The sequence below is a fragment of the Gymnogyps californianus genome, chromosome 9, assembly GCF_018139145.2.
Source record: "Gymnogyps californianus isolate 813 chromosome 9, ASM1813914v2, whole genome shotgun sequence".
Lineage (NCBI taxonomy): Eukaryota > Metazoa > Chordata > Aves > Accipitriformes > Cathartidae > Gymnogyps > Gymnogyps californianus.
Genome location: NC_059479.1, coordinates 9,234,623 through 9,259,684, shown reverse-complemented (window position 1 = coordinate 9,259,684; position 25,062 = coordinate 9,234,623). Strand labels below are relative to the sequence as shown.

Sequence of the window (25,062 nt, the reverse complement as noted above, 5' to 3'; positions counted from 1 at the left end):
CCTCCAGCTTTAAAGCTGCCGCAAATTCCAACACACAAGTGCCATCTCTCAGCAACACAGACAAGAAGAGCTACTCTGTATGGAAACATACCTTTAATCTTTCTTCAGAAATCAGAAAGCTCATTCCCAAGGACAACGAAGGCTCCATCAGCGCAAGTGCTCTTCAAGGCAGACCCTTCCCCCCTTTTCAAGACTACCCATTTAAATACAGGCACTTTCTTCATTTATTACAATGCTGCATCACACAACTTGCAGTAAGCACACGACCTCCTGGTCACTGCAACACGTGCTTTCCCTTTCGTGCCAGCTGATGGACGATGGATGCATCTCAGCCCCATCTTAGGTCTCACCCCCAGTGGGAAGCTGCCACAGGAACCCAGCACAGCTGGGCAGATGTGAACCTACAGCAAACCAGGAGTGGTGCTGGGCTGTTCATATATGCACCAGACACCTGCAAAGCCTCCCAAGTGTTCAGCTCCCAGCAACACCCCACCAGCCCAGAGGCCAGTCATCCTTCTCCTGTCGTCCCCCTGGTCTCTACAGAGGGTAAAGTCCAATGCACAGCTCACCAAGCAACCACGCCATCCTCCTGCAGCACCACAGGCAAGAGTAACCATCCCTTCCCTTAATCTCACCTAAAACCAGCTCGCTGCCTAATCCTGGGACAGCCACAGGTCAGTCTCACACATATTGCTCATGTGCATCTGTGGCAGTGCTTTTGCAGAGCTGGCTGCAGTGCCCCGCACGCAAGAACCGCACCGCACGCAGCCTGACGGTCAAACATTATCCTCCTCCAACCAGCACATACAGCTCCTCTGCAAAGAGAAGGAGGGCCACCATTTAGCACCCTGTCCTCCACAAGAGGTTGAGCTGAAGTCCACCACCCAGCACTGGGCTCTTGAAAAAAAGACAGCATGCATTTTCAACATTTCTTACTGATGCACTAACAGCAGGAGCCAACTCCTCCTTACAGCAAACATTTCAGTCATAAGAAATGCTGTGCAAGAGATTCAGCATTCTCCTGGTCATTTTTCTCTTTAGACAAGACTTTATATTTAATTTTTTTTTTTAATGTCTTTTCTACACAAGAGGAGGCTTAGCTGCAGAACCATTCACCAGCTGCGCATCCTAGCCCCACTTCTACCCAGCCGAGGGGGGCAATGCATTACACCACACATGAAAATCCTTCTCAGGCCATCTCAAAGACCTCCATCCAGCTCTCACTAAGTACATAATAATTCCCAAAGGTTTCATAAGAAGGTCTATCACGGCTGTGCAGCCGGACATCAGAGACCGAGCACTCCCCTGACAAACGACGGCATAAATCACAATCTTAAAAGCCTCATCCAGAGGGAAGCTGTGCACCTAAATTAGCCAGTGAAGATTTCTCTGGTACAAATAGTAGTTCTCACCCTGCCGTGATCTGAGCTGAAGGACCAGGGATACTATTTTCTTCCATTTAAAGAACTACTTGGAATTTATGAGTCAATATTTAAGAACAGTTGATAGCCCAATTACATGAAAGACTCAAGCAGATTGAAATAATTTTGTAATTAAAAGGCAGTAAAAGCATGTGTGTCATTTCAATATAATTCCTCAGAAATTCAGTAGCAATTTGATGTTATTTTTTTAATGAGATAGATTCAAGAGAACGCATTGATCTGATTAGTCTTCACATTCTTTCTTCCCCTTTTAGTGTAAGCCAATCTCCTTACATGGATTACTAGGCCTATTTAATTTCCTTTCCCTAAAAAAAGGAACATCATTTTTCACTGCAATCATAATAGGAATTTGACCAATACAAATATGCTGCATTACTGCAATCTGTTACTCACCAATTTCCTTCAAAGAGTGAATTCCAAAGCTGTGAGCTGTAATCCTAGAGGCAGCCTTACTGTTCTCTACTGCTTTTAAAATTGCTTCTTTATGGCACTCAATCATAGATTTTCTGAATTGAAGATGACAAATTTAGGAAGAGCTAATCAGCAACAGAATTCATTTACAATTGATCTACACTGCTGTTTGTTTTGCCTTGTCTCAGAGGGTTGTTTCTTTTAATTTCACTTTCTAACCAACAGGTTTATGTGATTTTTTTTCCCCCAAGCACACATTGAGATTTTTTTTCCCAATTAAATTTTTTTTTAAATATTAGCAGATTAAATATGCAGTGCTTCCTACATTTCATCTGTCATAGATGATGCATTGATTCCTAGATGCATTATTTCATGGAAATGCGTTTACTTTCACACGTGAGAGTTTTCACTCATCTCCTGTGCAGTACCGACTGCCACATGCAAACTCAGTTGTCCGACTCTGACCCACCAGTGTTACATAGGACAAACGGGCCCAATCCAGCATCACATCAAAACCATGCAAAGAAAGCCAGCCGGTATGCAGACTACAACAATTACGGATTCAGTCGAACCACTGCTAAATACAGCATCGAAAGTTATTTAGCTCATTGCTTAAATACACCCTGAAGTATTTTCCTGTGCCTTTTTAGCATAAGATCTGAGCATGCCAACGTATCACCATCCCACCAACGTCACTTCCAGGCACCACAGCAGAGGGAAGAGTAGGAAAAAAGAAGCCATTTCATCACGTTGGTCACCAATTTCTATTTTGTAGCAGTTTTGAACTAATCTACAATGCAAAGCAGAGCTGAAAACATTCTCGGGCATACTGCAACTAACTCCTTAATTCATCGTGGGCCGACGGGAATTGATTTTGACTCCAGTCCTCGACCCACGCACCAGCAGCAGCAGCACACAGGTCGCACGGGAGCAGTGATCAGCTGCAGTGTCATTGAGACTTTTGGATCAAGATTAAGAGCAAAAATATTTTCCCTTTGTGAGAAGAAAAACCTGTTGGGCCTATGTTTTTCAGAAAGCCAGAAGGGTTTAATGTTCTTACCGGCTTTAAAAAAAAAGCCCACCACAAAGAAGGCAACAGAACCAGACAGTAACTATTGCATTGCTATTTTCAGCTTGGGAGAGCACTGCCAGCCCTGGACACCAGTGAGACAAATGCCGTCCCTTCCCAAACATTAATAAGAGTTGGGGTTCTTTCCAATCGCCTGGTGGGATCTGTCTCTGAGATGCACTTGGGTCACATTCCTCTGCAACCAACATGCAAGAGCTTTAATTTCAAAAGCAAAGCTTCTCATACACCCACACAACTCCCATACCCAGGACCTCACAGCCCATACTGATGTTTCATCCTAAAAAGTGCTCCAGTTGGCAATACCATGGAGGGACAGCTGGAGGGTACAGCCAGGGTGTCACATTATTTTAGCCAAGCCTGCTACATGGTAAATCGTAGCTTTCAAACTCCACGTAGCCCAACCCAGCTACATGCAAGGGAGACAGCAGAGATGCTCCTACTGCTTCGGCTCTGTTGCAAGACCTTAACTAGCAACCAGGTTCAATGTGCCCTAGCTGCTGGTCACCAGCCTGTTCCTGCCACCGTGCAATGCCACACTCGCCCCTTCGCTTTGCTGTGGGACCCAACCCTGCTGCAGGGAAAAACGGGAGGTTTAAGGGTGTCCTGGAAGCCACAGCAAGAGCTTTGGTCAATCTTTAGGAAGTACCAGGCCACCCAGAGACAGCAGCCGCGCCCCCACAAATCCCAAACTCAGCCATGCCAAAACCCCCGGGGTTCCCAGCAGCTTGTGTAATCAAGGTTACAGAAAGAGGACCTGCAGTGAGCCTTTAGCAACCTAAAAATGAGGCATTTCTTCCCCATTAGGCAAGTCTTCTCCCACACATGCATGCCCTCAGGGCCTTCTCCCTGTCAGAGCTTTTCCAGTGCTGCTGATATCAGGCAAGTTACTCGTTGATGCAAGGAGGCTTATCCCTCAGGGTCATAGCTGACTTGGGCGGAGAAAGTGTATCACAGGCCCATCAAACCGACTACATGGCGGAAACAGGGCTGGAGACTCTTCCAGCAACTCCAAAACTCAGCATATTTGCAGGGGACAGGACACAGGTCCTCTCCTGCTGTGCTGAGAGATGGCCACTATGCAACAACATGACGATCCTCCAACACCCACAGAGCTCCTGAAGCTGAGATTTCATTTTAAGAGGAAGACGAGATGTTTTAAACACAGCTCAGTTCGCTACTCTTGTAAATAAACACTATATAGGCACTCACTCTTGCTGCCCAAACCCATAAAGCTACCAAGACCCTTCAGAGAAAAGCAGACCTCTTGGCACACTCTGCTTAGTAGAGCAGAGAAAGGACCACCACAGGGACACCACCTCTCTGAGGTGCACCAAGTATCCACCGACAACCCATAAAGCAACAGAAGGTCCAAGAAGCTGCCAAAACAAAACCTACCTCAGAGAAACAGTGTCCATGCAGCAAGCAACGAGGTCACTCTGAAGCAACATCCAATGCAGCAAACAACGAGGTCACTCCAGAGCAACGGTGCTGCATCTTGCAGTACAGACACCTCCACTCTGCTGAGGGCTGCAAGTAGACACAGCACCAGGTAGAGCATCCCAGTGTAACTGGATGAAAGGGGTTTTCCAGGTAATATCTCCCCTAGGCACATCGGTCTGAACTGGACGCAGTCCAGCCTGCATCCCCTTCACAGCAGCAGGAGGAAAATCTAAACCCAAACATTTAGATACTGTTGCCACAGAAACAAAACACCAGGAAGATCCCACATCCCTCAGCATCTCTCCACCACCCGTGCTAAATGCATCTGCTTTATTTTCTAATGAGCAGTACGTACTATGAGTCTGCCACACTCACTTCTTTGCCGCTCTTGATATCGAAAAGAATGTGGAAAGGCGTGCCTCTTCTGGGCTGAAGGAATAAAGCTAATTTCAAACTACTGCAGTTGAGTAGTGAAAAAGTAGACCAAGACACTCCTATGATTTTAGAACATTTTAAGAATAAAGCCCAAAGCTTGAAGACTGGATTGTCAGTGCCTCCAGTGTGTCCAAAAGTTACACAGGCTTCTACATACCAGATAATCCAAGAGGCACTGTCAGCTAGAGACACTCGTGTAGAAAGCTCTCATCTGCCCTCACTATGAGTGGTGTTTTTCACAGATTAATATACTTTCACAGTAAAATGAAAGATTATAAATTGCTGAAATTGATTTCACATCAGTGGTGAAGTCAGAGTGAGTAACACACCTGAGGTGATCCAGTCTGCTCGAGGGAACGTGAAACCACAGCGTATTGACAGTTTAATTGGCTCAGCAAGAGTTCATTTCCCTCAGATGAAAGGCGCCATTGGCCATTTTATCGCCATATCTTATTGCTGCTTTAAAAGTAAAGTAGATGACAATCTAGCAAAATGTTTTCTTTACAGAGACAGTGCCTGCCTTTATTGCTGGGTGCTGGCTTCTTCCCCCTTTTCCTCCCCAGCAAATACAAACCAGCTTTTGTCTGCATTTTAAACACTTTGCACGATGAGAACGCCTCTATTTATCCTTTCAGGCCAAGAGGTGGAAGATGCCGCCGTGCCCATTCCTGTACTGGAATTACAAAGGAAAAAACAAAAAAAAAAATTCAACGGCACCAAGCAGTTCTATAAATACCACATTCAAGGGTAACATGACATTTATATCATCCTACTGCAAGCTAGAAAGATGTAATTTGACTGCTTTATAGCATTAGGAGGCATTTTAAGAATGTTAGTACTTGAACTATCAAAAGATGATAACTTGCAGCTCAAAAGGTAATTACAGAAGAGAGCCCACTTGTAGAAGCAGAAGACTCAAAGGAACACGGGAGCCCTCACTCCCTGGTTATCTCACAATTTACGCTCCAACGGTGAACGCAGGCAGAGGATCACGTTTTGCCAGCATGGGTTCAGAGCAGATGGGACAGAGGCAGCACCACCACCCTGCACAACGCAGGGATGCGGACGTGGAAGAGCTGCAGGAGACACCGCAGGCATCTCAGCAAGGCTGTGATGCTCCTGCAGAGACCCAGCCCAGACACCTCCCCATCCAAAAGGTCCACATCTCCTATGGAGGCAGAGCACCACGGACACGAGAGGACATGGGTGCAGCATCTGCCACAGCCCTGCCCAGGCAGCAGCCCCAGGGTGCCCATGGCCAATGCCTCCCTACGCCCCTCAGAAGCAGGGGAGCACCATCCCTTTTCACAGCAGAAAAGCAGCAGCAGAGCTGGCAGGGGACAGTACCCCGGTAGCAAAAGGCAGGTCCACAAGTATCCAGGAATTCCTCCGCACACTTTGAACTGGGGACCCCTAAGCCCAGACACCAAGCGCAGTGTTTAAAAACTGCTGAAGCAGCATGTAGGCAGTTACAAAAAGCCCCCTATTAACCTCCAAGCCTCATTTCACTGATGAGGGGAAGGGCGTCAGCAGTATTTCATTGCAGGGGAAAAACAAAGAGAGGCAGGACACAGGGAAGGGATCTCAACCACACGCAATTCCCCACGGCTGCACCCTTCAAGCCGCCAAGACCCCAAAAGCAGGGGCTGGGGGGCAGGGACATCTCCCACCACACACTTCACTCCTCCACAGACGTGCCAGGGAGTTGCCGCTAGCCCTCTGCAAAGGGCACAATGCATCTTCCTCCTACAGCAGCCAGCCTATGGATACCCAACATGGGGATCCCATAGGGGCCCTCTCAGCATGGAAATACAGATGGGAGCACGAGAGGCCGTCGGTGGGGGGGTGTATTGCAGAGCTCAAATGGTAACAGCAGCAGGGTAACAGCAGCAAAAGCCAACAAGCTCCCTCCTGCAAGGAGGCACCCCAAAGACGCATGCCAAGCTCTCCATCAGCTGTGAGCAAGCGCTGTGCAAAGCTGTCTGAGATGCACCGGGATTTTGGAAGATCAACGCAAATGTGACCACTCTGGTATTGATTGAAGCAGGGGAGAGGGAGCCCAGGCAAGGGGGAGCCCCATATCTCAAGCTCAGTGTCATGAGGAACACCGAGGTGCTCCTCTGGGGAGCAGCCCCATCCAGCACACCCAGAGCCTGGTGAGCTGCATGCCAATGCCGTGCTGGCATTGAAACTCCAGGCAGCGAGAGGAAGAAACAAAAGCAAAACCAAACATCTTTCAAAATCTCCCTTCCCGGTAGTGTGCGCTGTCATGCAATACTTCCAAACCCATGGTTTATGTGGCTCAGGAGGGCAGTTTCATGCTCTAACTCCTGCATGATGGATTTTACAATTTGTTAAAGAAACTCATCAATCCTCAGCAGTCATTTTTAATGCCCAGAGCCTCCACAAACTCCTGCATTTTGCTGATCCCCCAATTTCAAATCATTGGAAACTGCTGCTACTATTACAGCTCTGCTCCTAAAGCTAAGCATTATAGCACACTCCAGACTTCCAGCTTCATATGCTAGTGTAATAAACAGATTAACTGTGATTTATGAACAATAAGTTCTGGTTATTTGAAAGGAAACATTACCTCCCTAGACTAATTCTGACAACCGGAGATCTCTCATTATGCAGACAGCTCTTTCCACCTACCTGTAATCATCTGTTTAGAACATAGTTATCAACCTGGGAAACGTATTGCCACAGTTTTCCACTACAAACTTTGTGCATCCAAAGCATCTGGCAGAAACCACTGCCAAAGACAGAATACCGGCCTGAATTGACCCAGTGAGACAATTCCTATTTTAAATACACATTAATAGAAAAAATTAACACAACAACAAAACAAGAAGCTTTCAGAGAGGAGAACTGCCTCTGTGGAGATAGGTGCATCAGAGAAAGATGCAGCAAGACTTTAGTTAGCAGCGGACTAATTAGGAACAGGAATTATAAGATGATAGAGAGATCTATTTGTGGTGCTTATTTACTTGTAAAGTCTAATTAGAGTTTTAATATTCTCTTCCAAAAATGAATTCATTCTTTGAGTCCACTCTAAAATGTCAGCTTATCTTTTACAAGCCCACAAGCAAGAGTTCACATTTTCACATGCACTTTTCACAACGCACCTGCAGCTATTAAGCTGACCACCCCACTCATATCACATTTGACTACTGCTAAGAATCTTTTTTTTTCCTTACATTTATTCAGTTAACCCTAATCACTTTTCTCCTGCATAGAAAAGCTGTGTAAGAAGCCTGGCCGATGATCCAAACCTGCACACTGGTTAGACATCCGAACCCACAACTGTGGCCCACTGGTCCCCAGGGCACATCTCCCCTCTGCAGGGCTGGTTCAACTCCAAGACCTCCCTGCCCTCAGCACCTCTCACCTCCACTGCTTTACACATTCAGAAACAGTTATTAACTTTTCAAGCTAGAGAATTCTCCCACTTGCCCCGTATCGCCTCCTTCCTCCCTGCCCACACTAAGCGACAGCGGTCTGCAGAACAGCACAGTGCTAAAGCCCGCCCAAGGCTCTTCCTACTGCCAACACCTGAAAGACCCTCCTGCACTGTCAGACTTAATTGGCTTAAAGACGCTGGAGTATTAAACTATTCCAAACGATAAGACACGAGCTCTGCTGGGCAGCACTGGTATCAGTGGACCCTTCTCGGCAATTAACGTGCAATAGCTCCCACCACGCAGCCCATCTCTTCTCACCTAGTTGATGCTGCATGCATCTTGGAGTTACCCGTGCAAGGCATAATTAGTAAAGATAAAAGTTTTTGTATACTTAAACCTCTTTAATAGAACAAAAGAAATCTCAGCTTCCTCACCTTGACTCTAAAGTAGTAACAGCGGCTTGTGAAAAATGAAAAGCCTTGAAGGATTCAGAATAAGAAACTTGGAGAGACAATCGCTGATCTTTTATCTTCCAGACTTCAAGCAGAATCAAGTTCTTCAAAGAAAACCCAATAAAGCCCAGACATTTTCATCATAACAAAATAAATAATTCAGTCATACTTTAGAGGACTCCAACATTAGGATCGGCTATTTGATATATTTGTGGCTTAGGAGCCTCTAAACTGATTAAAGATAACCTGATAGAAGCTTGCAATGTCAAAACCGCCTTCATTCCTGACAGATATGAATGGATAGTGTAAATAACTATAAATAACCAAAATGGCTGCATTTCTGCCTAACAGAGGATTTACAGCCTTCAGAGCCACCTGGTAGGACTAAGAGTTACAGCTCTGCCTTTATCCTACTGCAGCACGCAAGGGGAGATGAATCAATGTCCTCCCCATGCCACCTGCTCTGCCAGAACCACCGAGGGCTCAGCTCCAGAGGGGAGAAGAAACAGGATTCTCCCATGAATGACAGAATACATACACGCACAGGCAGGTTCATCCGTATTGATTTATCACGGTCTTCCTAGAAACTACTCTGAAACACACATCCCAAAAGCCCCTCAAATCTCCATAGCCCCTGCAAGCTCCCCTTAGGTACCCAGCAGAGTTCCTTCTGTCTTCCAGCTGCCATTTGCAGAACGTTAAATGTCATTGCCTTTGAGAGGGGACAGATCAGGTCTTAACTTAAGCCTACAGGCTTTCACCACGGGGGATTCAAATGCAGCATCCCAGCCAATTTTCCAGTTTGGGTAACTGCCCTCCTGCACTCCTGCCTTCCCACCGTCCTCCACGTTCCCAACAAAGTCCCAGCAGCTCTGCAGCCCCACAGGAGCTGTTTGGGAAGCGAGTGGAAGCAAGCCCTGTGTCCACGCAACGGTGGGGTGGCTAGATTCAGCGTCAGAAACAGGCATATGGTGTATCTCAAGATTTACGCCACTGCTACCCTGCCGGCTCCAGCGACCGCACCATCACTGCCAGGAGATCACAGAGCAGCCACCAACGTGCTCTGACAGCCTGGCGTTTGCACCACGCAAAGAGAGGCCACTCCAAGATTTGACTAGCATCAACAGAAGAGCCTGCAGAATGGCAACGTGAGATCCTGCTGATAGCTTATTTGAGCAATTACTTAAAATAATGAAAGCAACTTTCTCGAGGAGCACACTGTGTTACTCCTGCAGAAGCAGCCCCTAGTAGTCAGCTCTCCTCTTCCTGTGCTTCACACTTGTTGGAGGGGGAGGATTACCAGCAAGTCTTACACAAAGCAACGGGTGCAGATGCTCCTCTTCCCTTGGAGGGTCCTTCTGTGCTTAATTGTGTTGCAGTCTTTCCACTTTTTAAAAAGTACCTTTTCCCTTGGACAAAGAACTAGGAGGAATGTACCATGAAAGCTGCATCTGAGCAGCTGCTAAAGCTTTAATTTTGTTATCCATAGCGCAACAGGGTCAATATGCAGGACAAGAAATTAAGTGATCACTCAAAAGCAAATTCCCAAACTTAGGAAAGCAGGAGGCATCAGACTGATGAACATGCACACAACCCAACCCCGGGGAACAGAGTTCTTTAGTGGGGGACAGAGGAAAAAACAAGAACAACCCTGGTATTTTCCTGTTCAAGTTTACCTTTCACAAAGCTGAGTTATTCAGATTTAATATTTAGGAAATCAGTAGGATTTCTTGAGGGCTTTATTTGTTGTTGGTTTAGTAGAAAAAGATTAGGTGGTGGCAGGGCCAGAAAACCCCCCACCAAAAAGCCAAGATCTAAGGTCAGGAGAAAGAGAGGGGAGAAAGCAAACTGTAGGCAGGGCTGTCACCGTTGCCACAGCCGGTTAGTTGCACTAACTCACCGGTTAGTTTGGATGAGAACCCCAGAGCAATACTGAAATGTCACTTCTCAAAAGACACATGAGCAAGTTTTGAAGCGATGTGGTTCAGCCTAGCTTCGCGGTATGCAACGGAGCTGCTGTCGGCTGAGAACCTGAACTGGGAGGTGCACACACGGGCAGATACCAGCACGGATACACTGTATGAAAGCGAAAAAACCTGCCCTCAGAGAAATCTGGGAGTAAGATTTAACTGCAGTCAAGGCAGCTACAATCCATTTTAACACTGTCAAACGCAGCAAGTGTCCAAAGGATTAAATCACTACTTAAATCACCTTCATAATTTTAAAAAATGCCTGTAAGATAAGACCAGGAGCTAATTGTACCATTTAAATTTAGTGAAGGGAGGATTTTTTTGGTTGGGATTTTTCCTTCTTAACTGCAATAAAGAAAAAGCCCAAGGGTCTAAAACTAATAATCTAATAAACTTTGCTAAGTGAACATTGTAACAGATAGGCCTGGATGAGATTTTCTGTAAATGCCAGACAATTTCCCTTGATCTTTATCAGCAGAGATACCGCTCTAGCTTCAGCGGGAAGAAATTAAATTTGCTGCAAAATAACATCTGGGTGAGATTTTGTTTGTCAGACTAGCAGTCCCTTTAGATGCCAGGCTAAAGATATTAAAAACACAAACAAGAAATCCTTCAGAGTTAATTTTAATATGAGTGGTTAGAATATGTTTCCATACCAACACACTACCCCACTCTAGAGAGTGGTGCAATTACCCATCCTCTGTGCAGGATCCCCAGCAGATGCTGGAGTCCAACCCAATGCAAGACACGTGGAGAGCTTTCTCCCCTGCCAGAGCACGCCTGTGAGAGCCGGCATTGCTTTGAGCTATCCCACTCCTGCGGTCCCAGTTCCTGAAGCCACAGGGCATCTGTCCCCAGCTTCAAGCAGAGACACCATGCGGGAGCAGGACCTGCAGGAGATGCTCGGGGACCACGGGAGCTCCGATGGCAGTCGTGAGTGCCTCTTCCCTGACCGCTCCAGGAACCCCCCTACAGCTGAACGCAGCCGGCACAGCCCCAGGCGCAGCCCTGCGATGGGCATCCTGCACTCTCCAGCTGTGCCAGGGCAGCAGCAAGTTTTCTGACCTGCAACCAGCTGTCAGAGCACGTACCTTGGCAATGTGGGACGAAGCAAACAGCACACTGGTGGGCTCTGATTTGAGACACTACACTCCAGCGTCAGCTCCCTTGGCGATGTCTTGAGATAGAAGCCTGTCCCCTACCATGAGCAGTGCCAAGAAACAAGAAATCAGACCAGCGTATGTTGGGTCCAAGCACAATTTCTATAGCTGGAACAGCCTCTGGCACTGCAGCCATCAAAATACTCTTAAACAAGCAGCAATCAAAAGATCCACCTATTAAAAAAAAGTGTTCTTCTACAGACTTTGAGACTAAATTTAAAGATAACAAAAGTACATGATTTTCAAAGTCTAATGAATTGCCCTTCCAAGTCCAAAACACTTTATATGAGGTAATTAAAGTGAGCTCCTCAATGGTTCCAGCTAGGAATTCCTCTTCTACAATGGGATTGCAAAAGATCTTTAAAATTAGTCACGAGCTTTTTTTATAAGCAGAAGTGGTCAGGAATTCTTCAATTAAATGCTTTTCCTCCCCACCACCAAGAATGGCAATTCTGCACACCACGGCTTTTCAGAGTAACATCAACTCCAAAACCCCTGCACAGGGAAAGGGCTCTCACAGCCAGGATGGAAATCACAGTTGAAAAAAAGGGGGGAAAAAAAAAAGTCAGAGCAAGAGATTCAGCTCTCTCCAGAAGAGGCAGAAAGTTCAGAGCTAGAGCACCCGACTCTCCTATGCTATGCACAACTTGTCGTGACATTGGGTGTCATTCCTACACACAATAAAAACTCTAATGTTGCACTGTTTTTGTCAAATGGTAGGGGAGGAGGCAGACACTTTGTATTCTGGCCAGGTTATTCACCATTTCTGAAGCTAGTCCACATTTCCAATGCCTAGGAAACCAATCTCTCGTTAGTTTTAGTCCATTCTGTTTAGCAGAATTGGAACTTAATGGTCATTGCATTAAGAAGTATTGGGAAAAAAAATTACATTGTTACCTCCTCAGCAATTTATTTGATCTTACATTGAGAAAAACAACAGTTTAGACTTCATCAGTCAGTTGTGGACCAGAGGAGAGCTTTGCCATGATCTCACAGGCTTCAGCAGGCTTTGGATCTTGCTGTTAGGGAGGCATGAATAAAAATAAATCAATTATTCTCCAAAAATATCAGCATGAAGGAAAAAGCACTTGATTGCTCATGCCTTCTTTTTTAAATATAGGCAAAAATGCCATTAATACAGAACAATGGAACCTCAATAGGAGAGCACTCAACAAACAAGCAATCATTTCACCGCACATTAACCATGGATGGAATAAGTTTTGCTCGTGTAAAGGCTCTAAAAAAAATGATTGCAGATTTAAGTGACACAAACTAGTGTGTATCCACGGTAGAAAATATTTGTCAAAGGTCAGTTTTGATAAAAAGACAATACATTACATTATCATTAGAAAAAGAAGAGAGCTGCCACCTTATAGTGTGGCACCAGGTTACCAAGCACTCAAATACCCCATGGCGAGCACCAGGGACCGCACTTGTGAACAAGGCAGCCTCTACCCACCTTCAGATGGAATAACCAACTTTGTTTTGCGGTGGATAACAACAATCAATACACACATTTTAGTCAGATGCTTACCAAGCATTACACTGGGGTAACAACCAGATCATATTACCGCAACCTCGTTTTTGGGACTGGCAGAATCAGACAAGACGGTACTTGCACAGATATTTTAATTCTCAGAGAAGTGGATTTTTCATTTATGTTTAAATTAGCACTTGAACAGGTTTAGTCTTTAAATTTACATTTGCTGTTTCAGCTACAGGAATATTTAGGACAAGCCCTGTAGAGCAGCCATAGACCAGGTGTGTTATTTGTCATAAATAAGCATATATAATATACGCAAACATATGAAAATGGGTGAACAGAAAGCTTCCAGCCATCTGCACTTCTGATTGCCAGGTGCCGAGGAAGAGGAGCAGAAGCACCTCCTCCTCCTGCCACATGCCTGGACCACCCCCAGCTCTCACCTTGGAAGACGGCAGCGTTCTGGATGACGAGGAACTTCAGCTCCATGCTGGCAGACTGCAGGAGCTGCTCCATGTTCAGGCGGGCTGTTGCCTGGTACTTCTCCTCCATCTTCCTCGAGCAGCACGTGGAGCCCTTTGGGATACATACTTGCAAATCGGACCCTGGAGAGAGACACAAGAAGGGCAGAAAATTTGCATTAGGAGGTGGAATTGCTGGGAGTGGAGAGGAAACCAACTCCATACATTGGTATCGCTGCAATTACTGTTTGGGCAAATTGATGACATTTCTGGAATTTGTCCTGAGCAAGCAGCTTGGCCAAAGGAGAAGACTGGTAAGGCAGAGCCAGGATCGCTGAGCAATAGCCCCCGAGAGCTTGCTATGTATGCCTGCCAGCACGCTGCTTGCTTTAGCTCCCACACACTCCATCCACTGATGTGCTGGTGCCAAGCAGAGCGATACAGAGTATCGCCCTGCTGTCTCCTGCATGCCTACCAACACCTCGGTAAGGAGCTGCAGGCAGTCAGAAGAGACGGAGTGCGAGATGGAAAAAGGAGACAGGATTTGAAGCTGTGGATTTACAATGAATAGAGCAATGCATGTAGTTCAGCACACAGGATATGCTTGTAATTTGTATAAAGACCTAAAACTAGCTTAAAACAAATAACAGCTGTGTTATTTGCCTGTGATCTCCATCCTTTTGCATCCACAGTAATAACAGTAACAACAGGAGGGCCCAACAATAATGATTACTTTTTTTTTTAGTGCAGGCTTCTAAATTGTACATATCTCCTGAGTCCTCCCACCAATTTCAGCATCCCATCCTTCCTCCATTGCAACAGGCAAAGCCCAAGGTCCATCGTTTCACTTGTACAAGTCCCACTGCAGAGGGACAGGTCCTGAGGCAGCACTGCAAAAGGCAAGTGCCTTTTCAGAGGCAGACATGCCATTGCATGGGCAGCACCTCCACCCATTCACCAGAACGGGTACAAAAGCCAGGGGACAAAGGCAAGAGGAACATCGCTTGCTCTGGCATCTCAAGCTGTAACTCAAAGCACTGGTCAGTGATGCTAAACTTTGTTTTTTGACATTCCCAAAGCATTCCCAAAGCTCTTACTCCTGGAGATAGTAGACAATTTTAGGAAGAGTGTTGTTAGCTAAAAAGTGCTAAATAAAATCTAGAAAAAAATATTCATCTTTTGGGTTCAGACAACAGGAGAAGACGGAACAGAAGAGCTGGAAGTAGCAGCAACAAAAAGTCTCATTCTTGATCAGCTTTCAATAGCAAACTGTGGCCCTGCAAACATAAGCAGAGCAACAAGCTCATATCAAAGCAAATAGCCCTCATCATGCAAAACACATCTCATCTGATGCTGCTGTTAAACAGTAAGCAACAATTCCATCAAAAACGGCTATCCAGGGCCAGACAGCAGCGAGAACCTTCCATTTCAGTGTCTGCCACCCAAACTGCATTGTGCCCAGAGCAGGAGCAGCTCCCTGTTTGGCTCAGCACTGCCCAAAACCAGGATTAGGAAGCAGTCCCCAAGCCAGCAACTGACAGCCCAGACAGGGTGAAGGCTCCACACACCCCTCAGCCCTTGCTCTGCCTTCCCGTTTGGTACAGAGGTTTTTCTCCTCAATAAAAGTAAGTCTGGTAATTTATATCTTTGCTCTGGAAGGATTACGCATTCTTCCAGGTTGCCCTCTCCTCTCCTTCTTAAGAGTCTTTTACACATCCACTCTCTCACTAATTACTAGAAAGTGTCAAAAGTCACTTTTGTAAGTGTACTCTAGAAGAACAGGATTAATATTAATGTCAGTTCAATCGCGTACCTCTTGAAGAAGAGTCATGCACACTGCCGAGGGAAAACCAGCTGTCAGGGCTCAGGAGCAGCGACAGCAGAAACCCTCCTCCCTCCAGCCCCATCCCTTCCCCTGGCACAGCCTGAGAAAAACAACATGAAACACTTCATCTGCAACCTGCATTTCACATGCAGAAAGGAGCTTTAACCAATGTAAGTCCTGCCGTTGCAGCAAAACAACGCATGGCAAACAGGGAGAAAGAGGCCCAGCCCAAGGCTGGACCCACACCACCATCCTGGCTCCATCTCCAGCCGCTGCCTCAGTTTCCCCTTCTGCAAAGTGGGATGCGCAGCACAAATTCCTTCATCAAGCCCACCGACAAAGAGCCAGCACCACTGACATCTAAAGATCGAGTCTCAGCAGTTTGTGAACTAACCCACTCCACAGGAGCACAGTGACAGGTATTTCATGCATCGAAAAAATAACAGGGACCATAAAACCGCGTAACAGCAAGACATTGCGTTAATGAGAGAAGCAGTTATATAACAGCAAGTTAAAGAGGTTTTTTAAAGTCAAATCCAAGTCAATTTACACTGCAAAAAGGCTTAGCATGGTCCCTTTAACACTACAATACAGCCATAAATTTCTTGTTAATACAAAGCTTATTTCCTCCTACATTTATTATATTAGGACACATTTCAAATTAAAAAAAAAAAAAGCCTTCCACGATTAATGGAAATACCAATATAGAAAATCTGAGAGTTGGCAATTAAGAGATCTGTGCAAGTTAAAGCCAGGGATAAGAAGCAGCAAGGTCATCTACTCACATCCCATCCTTCTTTTTAGCAATTAAGCCAATTTCTCCCCTTAAGTGGATTTTTATTTTTGTGAGGTAAAAAGACAGACACATGCTGTAGCAGAGCAATCACGGAGGAGGAGGAAAAAGCCTGGGAATTAACTCTGACAGCTTAAAACGTTTTACAGAGATAGCCAACTAATACCAGCGACCAGAAACATCACGGTAAATGCAACAGGTCAATACAGGCAGGACAGGCTCTTGTCAGCTACCAGGGACAAGGTCCTTCTTGGCACAGGGCGTTGCTACAGAGGGCCAGGGAATGGGGGCCTGACTCCCATCTGCCAGCTATTTTCTGTATATGGCTTTCCCAGATGGCAAGCAGACCCAAACAGTCCCATCTGTAGGTCTTGATAGTAAGGAAAGGAGGTTTTGATGCCCAGGACCCGAGTCCCCCAGGAGCCACTAACCCACCCTGCTGACCCCAGCCCCAGCAGACACCAATGAAACAGAGACAGCGCTTTTTGACCTGCGAATATGTTTGGGGTTTATTCATGCCATTGCTTGGAGGACCTTCTTCTGCACTCATGCTGCAGCACCACCCAAGACACCCAGATCCTGCACCCCAAGTGCTAGGAGCTGTGCAAACCATGCATGCCTCAGAAGCACTGTGGATGCAGAGACACGAATTGCTGGAAAACACACCGCAAGCCTACGGACCAGACACTAGCATGAATTAAACTGCCACACGTTTCTGGCTCCATAAATGCAATGGAAAAGGTCCTGTGAGTCATCAAATCCTATCCCCTGCCTCCCAATCCACCCCCTCTAGGCATTTTATCTAAAACAAACACCTCCAGTGATAGCTTTGACTTGCAAAAAGCCCATTCCGCTGCCTAATGGCCCCTACTGTTAAGACTGTTTTTATCTCTCAAGCTACACATCCCCCTTTTTCTTAAAGTTTCAAGCCATTACATCTCATAATGCCAGTCTCGGCACTCGCAAACCACCTCCTCCTTTTGCTATAAATCATTACAAATTCATTTTTGGAAAGAAAGTGTCCCACAAATTACTCCAATGGTTTTATTAATTGCATCTGGATGCTCACATACCAATCTTTGCAAGATTAGCGATAACGATGCGATGCTAAGCACAGGAGCCTGACCCTCTGACACCCAACTGCCATGGGTGAGAAGGAGCTGGATGTGGCCCCTTTCATAGGCACATGGACGCCAGGCACCGTCAGAGTGCTGTGCCATTTATGCCATCTTGGGGAACAGCAGTGTAAATGCTCCGGTAATTTTGCATACGCTCCTAGCTGACAGAACTAATCTCTAAAGCTGCAGTAATTTCAGCAGCACACTGCCTCTTCCTCCTTCTTCCGACACAGGAAATTTTTACTGAAGACCAGGTAGCAGTGAATTTAAAGCACTAAATTTGACTTTGAGGTACAATTATTCCCACAGATAGGTGGCTGGTACAGCAGAAGTGAAAATAATTTCAGTGGATTAATGTCAAAAAAAACCCCTTGAGATCATCTGCAGGCCATTGTGAACTCCTTCATGAGCCTGAAGGATTGTATTTTGATTTTAAGCATCCCAGGATAGCTCCAACCCTGTCATCAGATACAGGCAGACAAGCCATGCTTTCCACTGGGGCACGCAAGCCTGCCCACCCAGATCCAACGGCAGCTTAAATCAGATTAACACTCCCCCAAAATTTACCCCAGGCATTGCCAAAATAAGAACCTGTCCCTGCTTAATGTTACATTACTGCAGCCTCCTCCCCATGCGACAGGAGGGCTCTGCTACCCCCTGCAGCAGCACCCTTCGCCTTCTGCAGTCCGGAAACGTCAGAGGGCTTTGTCCCACCCTCTTAGCTCACCAATCTGTTAATATTACCCATAAGAAAGCTGCTGCTTTGTGTTAATTTTCTTTCTCTAATTGTTTCATAGTCAGCATCATGCTTTAAACAGATAAAAGCAGTAATTCAACCTTTAAATATAGTGGATTTTCCCCCAGCTATTTCAATACTTCTTTTTTTTATTAAAAGCCTTCTTTTAAATTATATGACTAGGGGGTCGTGCATCTGTCACTGGCTTTTAATGCTCAGCATTTGGGGGGAAAAAGGAAATGCAACTGTTCAGAACCCAGGTTAAGTGCTGATCTTTTTAAAACCTAATTAAAGAGATATAAATTATAAACCACCCTCGTTCAATAGGTGATTAAAGTTGGAACAGTATGGGTACTACATGGGATATTTATTACTGCTTAATTATCCTTTATTTTCTATTCCATTTTGTGTTTCACAAGGCCATCTGACTCTGGATTCCTCCCCAAGTCTTGCAATGTTGGCCAGATGATTGCCACACAAATACAACGCTCTATAACACCACATCTTTTAAAAGAAGACGTTACAGAGAAAATAGAGAGGTTTTACAGAGTAAGAGCTTCCTCCTAACAAATGTATCAACAATACCGGCATCAAAAATATGGAGTTCATTTGTGGGCACCCACCCACCATACACGTTTGTTAGTCACACACACACACCGTACAGCCATTCCAAAGACTGGGAAGAACACTCTTCAGGATGTTGTTAAAATTAACCCCTGGGAAAAAAAATAAAATGAATGATCTCACTATAAAACCACTGCCTGGGGAGGTTAAATTTTAGGGTTCTGCTCCTGCTCTCTTAACTATCAAGAGAGCAACTTGCAGGCCTGAAATAATTAAGAACAGAAAACTCAATTATCTAGTAAACTAAGATCTTAAACCACCATGCTAAGCTAAACAGAAAGGCTGCACGGGGAGGAGTATCATTAGTCCCACTCAGGAAAAACAGAATAAAAGAGCAGGAGTACAAAGGGAACCAGCTTGCGAGCAAAGGTGCATCAAGTCCAGCGGGAAGAGTTGGGATTTTCAGTTTTTAAATTGTACGTTGGCACACACCAGCTGCCAAAAAGAAGAAAAGAGAGAAGAAAGCTTGACACGCTCAACCAGCCAGTTGTAAAGCTTTACACCTCATCTCCAAAAGTAAAAGGTTAATGTCCTCTATTTTCTTAGGGTGAATCCATGTTTGCTTCCATCAAAGAGAATGAACAAAAAGCTGGAAACTGCACTCCACCATGGGAGGAGGAAAACAGACCCACGGGCAGATACTTCTGCCGAGAAAAACATTCCTCAGCTTCCACGCGACCAGGAGCAGAGACATCCATCCCCTCTCCCCGTCTTGGCAAGGCAACAACTCACCCCTTCCCCTCTACCCACATGCACCAGCCCAATTATCTGGAGTGTCATCACAAAGAAATCTGAATGGCAAAGAGGAGAGAAAAACAGACCGGGAAAAATGGAAATTCAAGTTACTGTTTATATATGAGAAATTATGCAGGGAGAAGACAAAAGAAAGAAGAAAATCAAGACAGGCAGCATAAGAAAAAGAGAATTTAGTTATTAACGCGTGTGAAGTTACCCCAGTGCAGAACCACAGGCTGGCTCACGAGCTGGCATTAAGTCTCAACTTCAGAAAAACCTATGAAAAGCACTCTCCCATCACCCTGCCTTTGCTCCTCTCCACAGCACAAGGCCTCTCATCTAGCTTGAGTCGAGCTGTTGCCATGAATTACATCCTCCCACCACTCCAAAAAGTCAGCCGCAGCTGACAGTAGTTAGGTCATGCTGCTCCCCACATCCGAGCATGCCAAAGCATGCTCCAGAGCTACAAAAACCTGGTCCCCAGGCTGCAGGACCAGAGGAGACCAAGTTTCTGTTCCCTGCCTGATACATGCCTTCAGCTAGAATTACTCCCGGAACATTAATACCGCTCATGAAACAGCACGACACTTCCCTCACATTTATCAGAATTGCCTTTTTTTTTTTTTTAATTAAAAGTATCAGCCTGGTGTAGGCTGGGCTCCTCTACGGGGAGCGTGTGTCAATGTCCCCCCAGCCCACGCACCACCGATCCAGTAAAACGGAGCCGTGGGACATTTCTCCTGCGTGTTGCAACTCGGCAGCATTTCCTCTACTTAAGCCTTCAGCCACAACTGCTCATAATGCAGAATGTGGCTTCCAGAAGTCACTGTTTTCTGTTTGTCTCAAAAAAACCCCACGTTTTAAGTTGTTTAAACCCTTGGTTTCTCCAGGGTGATATGATCCATAGGCAAAGGCTCTCAGAATTGATTCCGTCGTGATTTGCGGCTGGGAACTCCAAAAGTTTTTTTAATTGACAGATGTATGAAAGGAAGAAAAGCAATAAACAGAAGCCTGGAAAATAGTCCTTGAGTGATGTTTCCCTATTACTGAGATTTATGCAGCTGCTACTAGGAGAAGCGAGTGCTCTGAAGTGTAATTACTACACAGAGTCATGCAAGATGGGCCAGATCCAAGGTATAAGCAAGCAGTCATTGCTTTAATTATGATCAAGTTTATGTACTTAGGCAAATGTAAAATCCACTTTCGATTTGATATGTGGGAACTTTATCATCATAACAAGCTGGAAGCATTCACTTGAAACACCAGCCCTGTTATGAGATATTGATCCAGCTACCCACAGGCTCTGCAGAGAAGCAAAGGGCTCCTCACTCCTCTTGAATATCAGGGATGCAGCTGGGGCTCCCAGGGGAGCAAGAGCACAACTGAGCAACTCCAGCAACCTGAACCCTGCTGGGAAAGGAAGATGCCCAGGCAAAGGCACCCGCTACAATCACAGCCCAGGCCAGGATGGAGGATGCCACCGGTTTCTGGGGAAGGACTGATCACATTGCAGCATGGAGGCCCCAGCAGCCCCTCAACACTCACAGCACAGCCTGCAGGGACCCATCAGGAGCACCTCAGCTGCCCACCCCTCCATCACCTCTCCCTGTAAAAATACACTCCAAGAAAGTTACCTAGGGATCAAATCAAACATTGCACCAGCTTTCACAGAAGCTGGGGAAGACATTTCTTTGATTACAGACAACAGAATTTGTCATTTTAGTGGTGATAAGAGCAGCTCTTTCCCCCCTCTGCAACTCTCCACGCAAACATTTTATCGCAAAGCATTTCCAGCGGTACCTCCATACTGACCAGGAGACTGAGGCCCTGCGGGATGGAGAGAGAAGAGATGCTGCTCCTGCAGGTACTCTGAAGGAAGCATTAAGAGTCAAAAATTATATGGGAACGGGATGTAAGCATAGGAAGGGATAGGGGAGGTACTCTCTCACCATCTAAACTCTCCCTCTAGATCTCACAGCTGTTGATAAGCTGAGGCATTGCTACAGTTCTACAGACCAAAGGATTTGGGATTTGCACCAGCAAACACAATACCTTGCAGTCCCAGCCCTAGGAACCCCACTTATCCCCTTCCTCTCCTGCACTGCAGCAGATCATTGCTGAAGCAACTCTAGTATTTCTGGCCTGTGCGACACCGAACGCAAGAAACATAACTCAACACATCATTATTAAAAGCAGCTACTGCTGGCGATGATCTCATTGCACCTCCCCTGCCTGTCACATTTGCCTGTTATCTCTTCCTTTTCATACTTTGATTGTAAGCTTTTCAGGGCAGGAGTTCGCTGCTGCGTATTTAACCTAACACAACAGCACCCGAGTTCTCCAGGCAGCTCTGTAATGCAGCTATCAAAACCTATCCGTTTGTGTACACACACTCCAAGCACACAGCCACCCACCTGGAGGAGCCGACACTCTCTAGTTATCAAAAAGCTGTAAAAGGACCTTTAAAAGGCAGGGAATTCAAGTATTTCACTTACATTTTAAAACAGGAATCAGGTATATATACTGAAAGCAGCCTCATAGGGCGTAGGCGGTCAGGTTTGGTGCGGTACCACACAGGCAGCCACCTGTAATGCTAATTGCACAGCAGAGTAACACCTCGCCCAGATCCATAACAGCCTCCCGCCCGGGCCATCGCACCCTGCATGGTACACACACAGCTCAGAGAACACCGTGCTGCCGTGCTGCGTGTTTCCAGCCCCATTTTCTGGAGCTGTGGCAGCCCTTGAGCTCAGGCTGGGGATGAGGGTCTGAATTCTCTCCGAGTGGCTTACAGAGCAGGATTTCCCTCAGATGACGGCTTTGCTCATCGCACTGCTCGCTGCCTGACGCACAGTGTATTGTGGAAAGCAGCTCTGGCAGATGCAGGACCTGCAGAGACGTGACGGGTGCGTGGTGCCTCCACTCGCTGGCAGGGATGCCGCGCTCTCCCGGGCACCTCGCACCGGACCCCCCGACAGAGGCATGCGAGGCCAGCTGGTTCTGCAGGCAGCACACCAGCTCTGCCCGGCAGCAGAAGTTTGCATGTGAGCCACCTCTAGGTAAAAGACCACCTAAACAAAACGAGAGCAATAAGAGACCCGCTCATCTAGGAGATTTCCATTCCGGGGACGTAACTGCACGCTCCGGATTCACCCAGCAGTGGGGCGCACCCGAAGCGCGGATACCGGCGGTCACCGCCACCGAACGGCCGGCAGCCCTGCACCCCAGCTGCCGGGGAAGAGCAGCTCCCCGCGGGCGGCGGGAGAGCGGGCAGCCCGCACCCGGCTCCGCAGCGTCCCGCAGCCGCACGGCGACCCTCCCCCGCGCCCCTCCCTCGGGGAGCAGCAGCCGCTTCGCCCCGCACCCCAGCGGCTCCCGGGCACGGCGCACCGCCGCCCCCAGTCCACCGGCGAGCCCCGGGGGGGGGGGAGCGGCAGGCCGGACGCCACGGGGCTAGGCGGTCTCACCTGGCACGGGGCTCTCGGGCACCCACTTGGCTCCAGGCTGCAGCACCTGGAAGGCGGCGCGGACCGGGCGGCAAGCGGCTTCCCCCGCCGGCTGCGCACCCCCCGGGGCACCGAGCAGCGCGGCCAGCAGCAGCAGCGCTCCGCCGCTCCCCGACATCCTCTCGGGGCACCGGGGCGCTCCTCTACACCCCGCCGGCAGGCATCCCCGCCGGGCCGCGCCGCGCCGGGACCGGGCTGCTGCGCAGCGGAGCTCAGCCCCGCGCCTCGCGCGACGCTCCCACAGCGCCGGGACGGGCTCCGCGCGCGCCGCCCCACCCCGCCCCGCCGCGCGCCCATTGGCCCCCGCCCAGTCGGCCCCCAAGCTGATTGGTGCCCGCCCCGCTACCGACAAACTTGCCCCGCGCGGCACCGCCCCGGCGCTCATTGGCCCCGCGTCGCCTGCCCCGCCCCGCCCCGCCCCGCCCCGCCCCGCGCGCGCCGGAGCCGGTCCGCAAACCGTCGTGCGGCGCGCGGCAGCCCGGGAGGGGTCCGGTACCGGTCCGCGCTTGCACGCGGTGAGGTCTTGCACCGCTGCTTGTAGGGGCTGCTTCGCGTTTGCACGGGGCGGGGCGCAGCAGCATGGCAGGCTTGCACGAGGCTGGGTCTTGCTCTGCGCTTCCACGTCTGCTGTCTGTGCGATGAAGCACCTGCGTAACCCGGCCCGGCGTTTTGCGCAGCGCCACACGTGCACCCGACGTGGGATTTGAAGGGTGCATAGTCTCTCGTTTGCACATACACGTGCAGCATGAGTTCATTGTGCTGCGCCATGAATAAATGGAGCGTCTCTTAAACCCTCACCATCCCCAGTTTGAGCTGCAAGGGAGAGCTGAGTTGCACGCACCGCAGCCAGCCCCGTTTCCCTTACGCTAACAGACGGGGGGACCTCACCTGGGAACGCTGCGGTGAGAGCAGAGCGGTGCTGAGCACAGGGCCCGTGGGACAGCACTGAAGCCCTGGGTAACCCAGTCTATGAGGTGGCCCAGGGGTGCCCACGGGTCTGGGGTGCTGTCGGGTAAGCACTGGACAAATTACCAGAGGGGCTACACTGGAAACAGGCAGCCATGCATGGGCAGGCTGTATTGCTCCGCCAATGCCATTCCCCCACCAGTTTCCAGCCGGAGCTGTTGGGAACCCCTCACTAACCGAGCTGAAGCCCCCACAGGGTCCCACAGGCCTGGACACGGGGACACAGGGACCCTCACTGTGGCGCCAGCTGGGCGCAGGACAGCCCAGCTCCATCCCACCAGCAAAAAAACCCTAAATACCACCAACGTGTGCTCAGCTGGAAGGGGACGAGGCTGCTCGTTGCTCAGCAAGCAGCTGTATAAAGTGGGAAGCAAGCAGGGCGGGGTGAGGGAAGGCTTTATTTTAAAAAGCAAGGGCCATGTATGAAAAATTGCCAAAACTGTGTTTGCCCAGGCTGTCTCCTTGCTGCTCGCCCCCAGCCTGCACAATGCTGCTTCTGCGGAGAAAAACAATGAGGGAGCAAGCGCAAGCAGAAGAACAGAAAAAAATCTATTTAAAATTTCCAGTGCACATAGAGGATCACATTATCGCTAATGGCTCACTACCAGCTCTTTTTCACTCTGAAATTTTGAAGAAGGATGAAAAATGAAAGTCCAGCCTCTGTGTGTGTGTGTTCTAAGAAAATGCCTGCCAGGGAGATATGGTTAAAATATATTATGGATATGAGACTAATAAGCTGGAATATGCAACGTCTCGTTGGTTAATGGATTGTCGGAGCCTGTTGCTGTCCGCAGACTGCGCTATTTATTATCCGTTTATTGTGTCTAGTAAGCACAGCTGACAAAACTCCCATTAACTGGGCAGCAAAAAGTCCCGCTTTGCAGGAATTCGGAGGAATCCAGAAATTTCATTTTGCTCAGAGGTGCAGGTGCTCCACGGTGCAAATTGCACCTGACTTCAGCAGAGCGAAGAGCGGGCGTCTGCTCAGTGATACGGCTGAGGATTCATCTT

At 47.8% G+C, this 25,062-nt stretch overlaps 1 protein-coding gene across 1 annotated transcript in view; it reads right to left on the bottom strand.

Moving 5' to 3' along the window:
• Positions 1 to 23,203, bottom strand: part of GPC3 (glypican 3) — a 157,714-nt gene extending 134,511 nt beyond the window's left edge. Inside the window, exons 1-2 of the mRNA XM_050901495.1 lie at positions 23,047 to 23,203; positions 13,731 to 13,892 (exon numbers count right to left, since the gene is read on the bottom strand). Of these exons, the coding sequence (XP_050757452.1) occupies positions 13,731 to 13,892; positions 23,047 to 23,203 (319 nt within the window). The remainder of the gene's footprint in view (positions 1 to 13,730; positions 13,893 to 23,046) is intronic.
• Positions 23,204 to 25,062: the final 1,859 nt, after the last annotated feature.